Below are 12,756 nucleotides of genomic sequence, written 5' to 3' on the forward strand. Positions count from 1 at the left end.
CTTGTTAGTTGTGCTTGTGGCATTTAGACTTTGTGACAAACAGAAAGCAGTGAACCAGTGCTTGACCCATTACTTCCTTTAATCTTGCCTAACAGAGGATAACAGGCAATGATGAACCAACTGTAGTTCATTTCAGAAGCTGCGTGCAGCACTGTGGAGGCTACATTGTTGTCGAAATTCCGCCCACAGAGGGAACCTAACTCGCCGTGACGGAAACCGACAATAGGCGTGAAGGCCCTAGAGGGGAAAGCAAATGTCCTTTCAAGGTCCCCTTCACAGTGAGTTAGGCATGCTCAGTGGGCAGATTGTTGACAACAATGTAGCCTCAACAGTGCTGCACGCAGCTTCTGAAATGCACTGCAGTCCAGTGCGTTACAAAACCAGTGCTCAAAACGGCCATGCCCATCACTAAGCCAAACAGTGCAAGTGTGAGCCAAGCGAGATGTGTGTATGCGACTGCAAAACAAAAATTTCCACTCACCTTGAGAAGGAAAACGATAATCCTGGTGAAGTAGATGTAGCAAACAATCTGCACAGATGAACAGAGAGAGGCCACACTTGAATCAAAGCACCCTTTACAAACAAATGCTGTTCATGAGAACCACAAACAGTGCCATGAAAGTCATGCTTGTTCATTTCAAATTCAGCTACAGTGGAGACATTATTATGCGAGTGTCCTGTGAGTGCATGAGCGTGGCACATAACTGGGGCGCTGTATATTTCAAGCACCCAGAATTACACCCGCAATACTCAGCCTACCACAGCAGTGTCGCAAGGAACTTCAACTTTAGCTACAAACGTGACAAGAATGCGGCAAAAATGCCAATCATATTTAATTATGAACCTTCCAGCCTTGCTCTGCACCCTAACAGCACACTTTCGAAGAAACAGAAGAGGAAATGGGGGAGCCACACACTGCCAGTGGGTCATCATGCTGCTTTCTAACACACGACTCCCACAGTACAATATCCCCATGAACTAACCCAATGCATGGTGGAGAAGGGGTGTTCCACAGGCGTTTGAGAAGAGCATCACCAGACACACAGCACAGAGCTGCAAGTAAGTGAAGTCATTTTGAACCAACATCGTAATCTCCTTCCACGTGGGTGCAACACTCCTTCCCTTGCCTGCCACAGCATCTTTGCAAAAGTTTTGTAGCTTCCTACAAGGCCCACTTTTCTGCTTTGAGTGAACACTGGACTCGGAAGTCAGATTTTGCAAAGGAGGAGTAGTTTGGTGATGGAGCTTGAAGTGGGATGAGCACAGAACATGTGAAAAAGGCCAGCAATAACAAGGAAAATGCTCATATGCATCATAAGTGGATGACAGAATGGAGTGACAGTATGGTAGACAAACCAAGGTAGCACCAAGTCGACCCTGCGTAGCTTGCCACACGGAGTTGCGTCGGCATCTGCTTGGTGCTATTCACTTGTGTGTGGCGCTTAGTCAATCCTATTCAGTCATACGCGGCACTTGCGAGCCACCTCATGAAGCCAGGGGAGTTTGATGGAACGGCGCCAGATTTTTAAGATGTGGGTTCGGCCCCGCTGGCAATTTTTCCAATGGAGGCAAAAAACGAAAACGCTTGAGTGATAAGGTTTCAGCACAAGTTAAAGGGGCCATGAAGACAAACCAGAACCTTGTGTAATGTGATTGAACTAGCCTTTTGTAACTCACTCAACCCTATTCGGGCCTTGAAAGACATTTGTATAGCCAACAAAAAAAGAGGAGTTATGTTAAAAACCTTTCAAATTTTGTGCTACACAGCATTAGCAGTGACACCAGAAGGGGAGGGGGGGTACTAAAAACAGAGTTACCAGCATGTTAACTACGTGTTGGCATTCAAGGGGTATAAGGAAATAAAACTAGCGGCACCACTACAATTGCACAGTCATATTTTCTGGCAGTGGCTATGGTAGGCAGGCGCAATCGCCAAAAAGTATCCCTCTGGCTGGTAAGCCACCACTGCCTTCATCTGCTTTTCTTAATATCTACGTTGTTCGAAGTTTGCATTAAAGCTGGTACAGTCAAACCTGACTATATCAAACCCGTTTGCATAGAATTACCCTTTTTATCGAACAATTTCTGGACACAGTACATTTACAATGAGAATACATAGAAAAACTATGCCTATGTTGAACAAAAATATCAGCGACAATCGATATATCGAATGAGAAACACCACAGAAGTGCCCCCCCCCCCTAAGTCAACTTTCCCTCGGAACAGATGAGAAATTCCACCAGCACACCCCTCAAAGTGGTCTAGCCCGGCTGTTTACAGGCAACGGGCAGCTCTTTCCCCTTCCTCACCTCAGTCTTCCTATCGTGACTGCACAATCGTGCCATGTAGGGCGAGCCGTCAACACCCCGCTTGCAAAAAATCATCCCGGCCCGTCCGCTATACTTTTTTTTCCATTCGTTGCTCTTGCGTCATTCGCACTTTGTGGGCTTTTTCAGAAGTGTAGCTGTGGTGGCTAGCGCTAGTGTCACTAAAGAAAAGTGTATTTAGTGGTGCTAGCTAGTGCAAAGCTGCCAAATTTCCCTTTCGCCGTGAAGCTGGCAATTATAAATCAGAGTCGAACTTGGTGAGACGTCTGACAGACGTCCCCGTCAGGCACGAGATGCCCAAGAGCACTTTATCGAAGTAGGTTCTGGGCAGGTGTTATTAAAGAAACAGCCTGAAATAGCTTCAAATCTGCCGGCTTGTGCGTGCCAGGGATGACTGAAAATCATGAGTGCAACAAAGCCACCGCCGGTGTTGCCAAAGTGTGGAGCGGGCTGTCGGAATTTCCGAACGCCGTGGCCGGATCAATGGTCGGCGAGTTTGTGAGTGTGGATGATGGTGTCCCGACCACCGGAGAGTTTGGAAGACCACATTGCTGACATCGCGCCGAGTGCAAGTGAAAGCGGGTGCAACAAGAAAACCAACGACGATCCTTTAACCTCTGAAGTGATTGGTGCACTCGCACTAGTCTGGCACTCCTTCGCAAATGTGAAAAGATGCAGCCTCAGCGCCACTCCTATTCAACAGGCTGTTGTTGGGGACAATAGATTCATCACAAGCTCCGTTTTCATGGAGCAACAACTCTCAAAGTTGTTGATGGTTTCCACCTTCCCTTACAACGCAAGCATATTACAGCTGCTCCGACTATTCACACAATGGGGAGGAGTGCGTGCTGTCTCGGGCAGTGAGGTTGTTCAAGCAGAAGATACAGAACTACTTCGTGCGAAGTAAGGCAGTTTCATCAATAAAGTGTTTTATAAATGCTGTGTGCTTTTATGATGTCCAGTTCCTTAGCCTGCTTATATTGAATTATCCCCTATATCGAACTGATAGCTGTATTTTTGCGAGTTCAATATCACCCAGTTTGACTGTATCATGGTTATTGCTACAAAGCAGTCCTTTTAATAAACTAAATTTGTATTTTTTGTCTTCATGGTCCCCTTAAAGATCCCCACGTGGGCTAAAATATTCCGTGGCCCTCCACCACGGCATGCCTTATAGCCCAGGTGCAGCTACGGTGCATACCCACCTCCTCAAATCATCGTAAAATGCAGTTACCAAATAAACAAGAGACAGACAGTCGAGTTTCCACTCCACCACTAGACACATTTCCATCGGACACATCTCCAATGCAACAATTCATAAAACATCATCCACGTAAAGTTTGAACAGCTCCGGAACTTTCCACATTTTTGTTTGGCGTTGCACGCAAAAGCTCAACCACAAAGAACTTCTCATTTGAACAGGTTCACGTGGTATACTACATCGCTTGCTTGTAGTGAAGGTGCACGGGCAGTTTATGCATATGTAAAGCCACCTCTTGTTAGATTTACACAAAGCAGCAAAGACAGTGGAAGACAGCATGAGGGAAAATTGAATATACAGGATCTACAAAGGTTTTTGCAAGTCAAAGCTCAAGCAGTCTGTGAGTAGCAATTATGTCAAATTAATGTGCTGTAATTACAGTGCACTCACACTACATTGAACTTTAGCAAGAATTTTCACATGAACTAAACCAGAGTTCTTTAATATATACTACACTAGTTGTGAAATTTCACTTCAGAATATGGGCCATGCAATAATCTAGGCTACAAAAACTAAAATTTGTTTAATATATTTATTTTTACAACAGAATCTATGCAACAAAACTTGCTTTTCACATTAAAAACATCAAATTAAGTTTGCATGGTATATCCTCTATGGCCAACAGAGGCAGCTGCAAACTGCTCATTACTACACCGGACTCCAATTCAACAAAACCTCAAGAGACTGGGAAAATATGTTCTGTTAAAAGCAGAAGCCTTGCTTACAGAGAGACTAGGTTTAGCATTGTGCAATGCGCAATTTCAATAAAACGTCACACTATGGGCACAAATGTTATTCCCCAAAAGCAAGCAGTGAATGATTTTTTTTTTCAAGTATTACTGAAATTTGAAAAAAGGCTATAGTCCACTTACTCATTCCACCTGCAAAACACATATGGGATGTAGATTGACCAGTAGTAACGACTTCCTCTTTAGCTCTCGCAGCTTTTTTGTTAATAGTGCCACTCCTATTCAACAGGCTGTTGTTGGCAGAGGTCGGCGAACTCACTCATGAGTCCACTCACTCAGACTCATTTGTACTCAAACTCATGAGTGAGTTTGAGTTTGAGTGAGCGCGAGGCTAGTGTGGCATGGTGAGTTTGAGCCGAGTGATCCCGACTGAGTTTGAGTCCGATTGAGTTTGAGTACGCCTGAGACCTAGTGATTTCTGAGTCCATTTTGAGTTCTGAGTGCATTTTGAGTTTGAGTCCATTTTGAGTTCTGAGTACATTTTCAGTTTGAGTCCATTTTGAGTTCCGAGTACATTTCGAGTTTGAGTCCATTTTGAGTTCTGAGTACATTTTGAGTTCTGAGTACATTTTGAGTTTGAGTCCATTTTGAGTTCTGAGTACACATTGAGCTTGAGTCCATTTTGAGTTCTGAGTACATTTTGAGTTTGAGTCCATTTTGAGTTTGAGTCCATTTTGAGTTAGCCTAGCAGGCAGCTATGGTTGGCTGTTAAGTTTCATGCATCGCTGTGGGCTCGGAATTCAGGTTACCTGCAGGTACGGCACCAATCGCGATCTGCATGAACGGTTGGGAGGAAGGGGGTATCTGATTTTTTTTAGTTTCTTGTTGAATTTTCATGGCCATAAGCACTTGCTGTATACCTAATTTTCGCGGCTGGCGCGTGAGTGATAATTGACTGGTGAGGTCATAAAAAGGGTTGTCTTAACTTTTCCTCCTGATGGATCCACTGAGAGGGTGGGAAAGGGTGGTGGGAAAGGGTGGTGGGAAAGCACACTGCGGCGCTTGCTTGCTTGTTGTTCGCCTGCAACTGTTAACGGCTTGATATACTAGGGGTCACAAAGGAAGAGGTGAGAGCCGGAGGGAAATGGGGGCGGGGGCTGTCCTTTCTGCTGTTTCAAATGAATTAGCTGAATTGACTGGGCAGCGCCCCTTAAGACAGAATAATGACCACATTAAATTGGGTGAAAAGTGAATCTGATGAGGCTAAGGCGTGTAAGGTATCAAATGAAAGGTCCGGATTAACAGAATCATGCGGGGTAAATAAAAAAATCCTTCCTGATTGTAGTCATCAGGCAGTCATAATGAGTCATAGATTGGGTTAAAATTAATAATGACGCTGCGAGGGCATGTGGGGAATCAAATTTAAGGTCTCGATGTGGGGAATCACTCGGGACGAAAATGCGTTATGGATATATCATGACGTAGTCATGGTAAGTCATACATTTGGTTAAAATTCAAGTTCATGACGCTAGGGCGTGTGGTGCATCAAATTAAAGGTCTCGATGAAAGTAATCACGTGCTTCCTGATTATTATCATGACATAGTCAAAATGGGTGACAAATTTGGTTAAAATTCACAATGATGCCACGGGTGTCCGGGGCATCAAATTGAAGGTTCCGATAAGGGAAATCACGTGGGACAAAAATGTGGTAGGGCTATATCTTGAGATACTCATGGTTAGTCATTGATGGGATTAACATTCAAATTGATTCTGCTAGGATGTGATGGGTATCAAATTAATGGTCTTGACGAGCGGAATCACGTGGGAAATATACAAAAATGCTTCCTGGGTATAACCATGAGATTGTCATGGCGAGTCTTACATTGGGGTAAAATTTGAAGTGACCCCGCTAGGGCGTGTAGGGTATCAAATTTACGGTCTTGACGAGGGGAATCACGTGGTACAAATAAAAAAAAAGGCTTCGTAGTTCGAATCATGAGATGGTCATTATGAGTCATAGATTGGGTTAAATTCAAAGGTGAGGCCGCTGAAGCATGTGGGGCGTCAAATTGAAGGTTCCAGTTAAGCGGGATTCACACGACGGAGAAACCCTCTCTTTTTGGCCCGCGGGACCTGCTCACGTGACTGGTTTTAGGCTCCGCCCCTCGATGGGGATAGCCCGCGGTGGCTTCGCGAAAGAAAATGCCTCCGCATGTTTTCGCTTGACGGCGGTGGCCCTCGGCGGGGAATGGAACCTGTTCCTCGGCGCTGTCGTCTGCTGGTCACTCCGCGTAGCTCCACATGTGTGGATGCGCCGCCAGGCCGGATAGGCCGGTCACGTGCTGTTGACGTCACATATCCGTCCGCCTTCGTGAGGGGGTTTTTCCGTCGCGTGAATCCCGCTTTAGGGGAATCACGTCGGACACTTAAATAATGCGACCTGGTTACAGTCATGAGAGTCATGGTTAGTTTGACTGGTATGAATTCCATATGACCCTGCTAGGGTGTGTGGGGTATCAAATTAAAGGTCTCGTTGAGGGGGATCACGTGGGACAAATATAAAAATGCTTTCTGGTTATAATTATGATATAGCAAAAGGTATACAGCAAAAGGTACACACTCACACTCACACGCTCACTCACACTCACTCACTCTCACTCAAACTCTCACTCCCACTCACACACACTCCCACACTCTAACTCTCACTCTCTCGCTGTCTCAATCTCTCACTCTCTCAATCTCACTCTCACACTTTCACTCACACTCTCTCTCACTCGCACTCTCACCCTAACTCTCTCTCTCACTCTCACACTCTCTCTCACTCTCACACTCTCTCTCACTCTCACACTCTCTCTCTCTCTCACACACTCACTCTCTCTCACTCTCTCTTGCTCACACTCTGTCACTCTCGCTCACTCTCTCTCTCTCACTCTCTCACTCACACACTCTCTCAAACACACACACACACACTCACACGCGTGCATGCTGGAAGTTAACAGCTGGGTACGGTGGCGGTCATTGCTTACAACGACAGTGTGGTGTTTTTCCGAGCTATGAGAGCTCATCCCACCTAGCAAATGCTAATAAAAACTAATACAAGTGCCTCAGCAAACAACGAGGCACTTTTTTGTTTGTCCCACGTGATTTCCCTCCTCGAGACCCTCAATTTGATACCCCATATTCTTCAGCGCCACACCTCTCTGCATTTTCACCCAATCTGAGACGATCTATGACTCCCGTGTTACACGGTTCGCCATTTTCGACATTTTTCTTATTTCTTTTTTAGATTTTTAACATTTAGTTTTATCAATTCTCTACATTTACGCTTTTATAATGATTACAGGTTCAACTTTCGTGATATCTGCATTTTTGTGTATATGCAGGGCGTTACAAGATCATGGCAGGGATAGGGGAGGGGTGTACTCGGCTAAGAATGCTACGCAATAAAACAGCAAAGGTATATTCATGAACGCCTCACGCTTCAGAGATTCGCCGGGACAGTTTGCTTTGACACAAGGCGTTTTTTCAGGATGCAGAGCAAGAATGCATGGAACCGTAACCCTAAGCAGCTTCGACATAAATGAACTGAGCAGTGAGTGCACGTCCCCTCACCCAATCTTGCTTGTTTCGACCTGGGGACCCAGCACACCATCGAGCCTGGACCGCCTCTGTCATGAACACGAACGCGGAGCCTACATCAAGAGTTTGGTATCCAATATATACGTACAATTGCTTCCAACCAGCGCTACTCTTCATGGGCAGCAGGTATAGCTGTATTAAATCTGCAACGAAAATTGTTTCCAACCTCACAGGAGCTACGGTGTCATGTCGTGGCGAATGCAAGAGTTTGCGCTCATGAATTGGCACCCGTAATATTTTTACCACGCGTGAATTTGAAAACACTGTCTGCTAATGAAATCAGAGTCCATCTTACCCCGAGTAAATTCCTAGCATGAGAGAGTTGTGAGGCCATTTGAGTTCTGAATTCATTTTGAGTTCTCAGCCCATTTTGAGTTCCGAGTTCATTTTGAGTTTTGAGTCCATTTTGAGTTTGAGTACATTTTGAGTTTTGAGTACATTTTGAGTTCTGAGTTCATTTTGAGTTCTGAGTTCATTTTGAGTTTTGAGTCCATTTTGAGTTTGAGTACATTTTGAGTTTTGAGTACAATTTGAGTTTGAGTACATTTTGAGTTTTGAGTTCACTTTGAGTTTGAGTACATTTTGCGTTTTGAGTACATTTTGAGTTTTGAGTACATTTTGAGTTTTGAGTACACTTTGAGTTTGAGTACATTTTGAGTTTTGAGTACATTTTGAGTTTTGAGTCCATTTTGAGTTCTGAGTTCATTTTGAGTTCTGAGTTCATGTTGAGTTTGAGTACATTTTGAGTTTTGAGTTCACTTTGAGTTTGAGTACATTTTGAGTTTTGAGTACATTTTGAGTTTTGAGTACACTTTGAGTTTTGAGTACACGTTGAGTTTGAGTACACTTTGAGTTTGAGTACATTTTGAGTTTTGAGTACATTTTGAGTTTTGAGTCCATATTGAGTTTGAGTACATTTTGAGTTTGAGTACATTTTGAGTTCTGAGTACATTTTGAGTTCTGAGTACATTTTGAGTTTTGAGTCAGAGTGAGTTCTGAGTTTTGCGCTCAATGTGAGTTTGAGTGAGCTCAGATGTGCTGCTCAGTATTGAGTCTGAGTTTGAGTGAGTGGTGATTCGAAAAAAAAAATTGTGAGTGAGTTTGAGTGAGCCGCGCAACTTTGCCGAGGTATGGTTGTTGGGGACGATAGATTCGTCACAAGCTCCATTTTCATGGAGCGACAACTCCCAAAGTTGTTGGTGGTCTCCACCTTCCCTTACAACGCAAGCGTATTGTGCAGCTGCTTTTGCACTCCTACAGGACAGTAACTTCGCGACAAGTGTCGCATGCAACACTGAACAAAGGCTACAAAGCTTAAGCCTATCTGAACACAACTGCAAGCACAGCACGACTGACTGCAAGCAAGCGCTACTGCGCAAAGCATGCGAGAAAACTGCAAACGCCCAGAGGTGGAAACTGGGGGTGTTGCCTACCGGGACGGTGCTGCACTTGCAGTTTCAAGTGTGCTTTCGGTTCCAGTTAAATGGTGGTTGGAAAATTTGAGTTTCAACTAACGAGTTTTTTATCACATTGCCCTAATACAACTACCCAACCATAGAAAAAGCAGTTGTTCCATTCCAGTGGTAGTTCCGTTTCACTAATTTCTATTTGTCGAGATTCTACAACTCTTCAACTTTCTGTCAACAGATGGCAGGCTAACCTGTTTGCCCGCGCTTGTCCCCACGGCAGCAGCAAACCAAGGTCCAATTTCTGGTACATAGGCCCTATGGGGAGCCTCACACCTCTATGTTCTGAATGAATGCGGAGCTAAACAAGGCGGAATTCACACTGGTTAGCGCCGACGTGATAAGGAACAAAGAGGGATTTAAATGTCTAAGCTGCCGCTTGACATCCTTCCTGCCTGTCTGAGGATGGCATTAAGAAAGCAGCGACAAAAGCCGGTGTTGCATGCCGTGGTTGTGTACCAATACTCTGGCTACAAGCCTGGTGGTGTGAATGTACTCCTGCAGTGACCAGAGCTATCCAATATATATAGGAGTTGCAAAAATCCCCATAGGTCGCGTGTACCAAACACTGGACCCTGGTTTTCCCCTTGTGGGTGGGCAAACAGGGGCAACTGGATTAGCCTGCCATGTGTCAAGAAAAAGCTGAAGTAGTAATTGACTGCTTGCGGCTGTTTCTGCTAGCCACGAAGGAAATGCCAAGGAAATGATAAACACTGCTTGATTTGATGTTTCCTAATCTGAAAATCAAGTTTTATCGAATAACTTGTGTGACTGAAAGTACCGTATTTACTCGCGTAATGAACGCACTTTTTTTTAGGCAAAACTTAAGCAAAGTTAGGGGTGCGTTTATTACGCGGGGTATATTTTCAGAACCATTTTTCGGGATGATCAAAAAAGGCAGTAATCCTAAAAAAAATGCGTTAGACAACCTACCTTTTGCAGGAAATATACGCGTACACAATTTGCACACAGACACCGTTTTATTGCACGTCACTCATCGTTTCTGGACGCTCACTCTTCGTCTGAGTCGCTGGACCCGTCGTCCAGGTCGCTGGCCGCTTCCGCGTCTTGCTCCCACAACTGGTCGTCCTCGCTGCCGTCCAGTGCGTTTGCAATGCCGGTCTTCTTGAAGCTCTTGGAGATCAAGTCGGCTGGCAGCGAGCGCCAAGCCTCCAAAATCCACGAGCACACAAGCTCGACGGATGGCCTCTTAACCTTGCGGTCGGCGTCAAAGCGTGCCCTCCCCCGGCCATCCAGTCAGTGTACAAGCGCCGCACACCGTGCTTAAAGGGCTTGTTGACGCAGACATCAAGGGGCTGCAGCACCGAAGTGAGGCCACCCGGAATGACGGCGATCTCGGTGCGCAGCTCCTCCAGTTCCCGGCGTACGTTTTCGCACAGGTGGCCGCGAAAACTGTCGAGCACGAGGAGAGACGGGAGAAGCAGGGCGCCAGGTCGCCGTCCCCAGACTGTGCGGACCCAATCAGCCATTAGGTCGGCCGACATCCAGCCCTTCTCTTGGGCTCGTACGTGTATGCCGGCTGGAAGGTTGGCCTTCTGCAGAGTTTTTCCTTTAAAGATAACGTACGGAGGCAACTTCCTTCCGTCTGCCGTGATTGCCAGCATTACGGTAAAACGCTGTTTCTCAGCGCCTGTCGTCTTGACGAGCACGCTGCGTGCTCCTTTTTCATTCACTGTCCTGCTCATGGGCATGTCAAAGTTGACGGGAGTCTGGTCGGCGTTCCCGATTTGTGACAGAATGAACTGTCGGTCCCGCCGCAGACGTATCACGAACCCGTGAAAGTCCACAACTTTCTGTTCGTAGCAAGGAGGCAGTCGCTGGCAGAGCGAGGTGCGCCTCCTCAAACACAGTCCGTTGCGCCGCATGAAGCGGGTTGTCCACCCATTGCTCGCTTTGAAAGCGGTGGACACGATGCCGTGCTTCCTGGCTGTGGCTCGCGCTTGCGTACGGATCATTTCGTGAGAAACGACACAGCCTTCCTTTCTCAGGTCCCGGACGTATTGTAGCACTTCCTCTTCCACATCAGGAAACTTTCCGGTCTTCGGTCCCCTGAAGGCACGACGATCCCGATTCGTAGTGCGCAGCTTGTCCTCTTGCTTACGCCAGTAACGCACGCGGACTTCCTCAATTCCGAAGTGCCTACCGGCAGCACGATTACCGCGCTTCAGGGCGTACCCCACCGCCTTTAACTTAAACCCGGCCATGTAACTGACGTTTCGGCCCATCGCCCACGGTAGAACGCAACACAGGGATAGAAACAAGCAGAGAAACAAGCACAGAAACGAGCAAACGGATAACAGAAAAAAGTAGGGCTAGAACATTGTCGCTTTGATTGGCTGTCCCACTGACACCACGGTGGGGAGCGTTCATTTTCCTTCCGACAGATGGCTCTCAGTTACATGCACTATCATCATCAGCTGAAGCGAGTGAAGTGGGAAAGCTTGTTGACGGGACTGCAGGGGATCGGAGTTGGCGGTGCGTTTATTACGCGGGAGAAAAAAAAAATCCAAATTTTGGCGACTAAAGTTGGGGGTGCATTCATTATGCGAGTGCGTTCATTACGCGAGTAAATACGGTAAATAATTAGCGAAGTTCAGTTTTCATTTTCTATATACCACACCATTACACTTGCTTTCTATTTACCCCAAAGCAGGGGTGCTTGCACGGCCCAGATTCTGAAGTGCAGGTTCACAAAACTGGCATACACTGAAGAACTCTGTCCAGTGACTGCACTTTGTCAGGGTCTCCAAGTGTCTCCTACAAACATTACACGTAGGTTTAATGCCCAGCAGTGTGAAACTAATTCTGTTTTCATACCAAACAAAAACCGTCAGTAGGTAACAAACCCCCGCCTCCCCTTTTTTGTTATTGTTTGGCAGCATGTTAAGTGGTACTATACTGTTTGGTACTATGCTATAATGCAGATAAGCGGAATATATCGTTGCTCCTCCAACTTCCGAAACTCCACTTCACAGTCCTGCTTGCCAGCAAGACTGCTACAGCCACTGGGCAGTCATTAACCTTACCATGACGTAGAAGTGCCGGAAGAGCTTGAGTTTCTCCAGGTTAATGGCCGCCTTGCCGTCTGTCTGCGACGCCTCCTGCAGGTGCCTGATGGACCTGCAAGGCAACGGGCACGGGTCAGAAGGGGCGAAACACGTGGCCCCACTCCTGGTAGCTGCTCCAAAAAGCAAGGCTCTCATCACCACCTGCATTTTGTCTAGACTGCAGGGGCACATTTGGCTGAAAAGGTGACAGCAACTTTTCTAGCTTTGTGCTCCTAGACAGTGTTCTCTCGACAAGAAGGCACTGACGCCGCAGTACTAGCTTTGTGGACTGTGTGCAGGTTTGT

General features: G+C 46.2%; 1 protein-coding gene across 1 annotated transcript in view; it reads right to left on the reverse strand.

The window, feature by feature from the left end:
* The window catches only part of LOC144142193 (protein GPR107-like), a 99,619-nt gene that overhangs the window by 20,447 nt on the left and 66,416 nt on the right, over positions 1-12,756 (reverse strand). The window contains exons 13-14 of the mRNA XM_077673565.1: positions 12,431-12,524; positions 482-529 (exon numbers count right to left, since the gene is read on the reverse strand). Of these exons, the coding sequence (XP_077529691.1) occupies positions 482-529; positions 12,431-12,524 (142 nt within the window). The remainder of the gene's footprint in view (positions 1-481; positions 530-12,430; positions 12,525-12,756) is intronic.

This window comes from Haemaphysalis longicornis, unplaced genomic scaffold (genome assembly GCF_048455015.1).
Source record: "Haemaphysalis longicornis isolate Haplotype H1 unplaced genomic scaffold, Haemaphysalis longicornis Haplotype H1 scaffold_1, whole genome shotgun sequence".
Classification (NCBI taxonomy): domain Eukaryota; kingdom Metazoa; phylum Arthropoda; class Arachnida; order Ixodida; family Ixodidae; genus Haemaphysalis; species Haemaphysalis longicornis.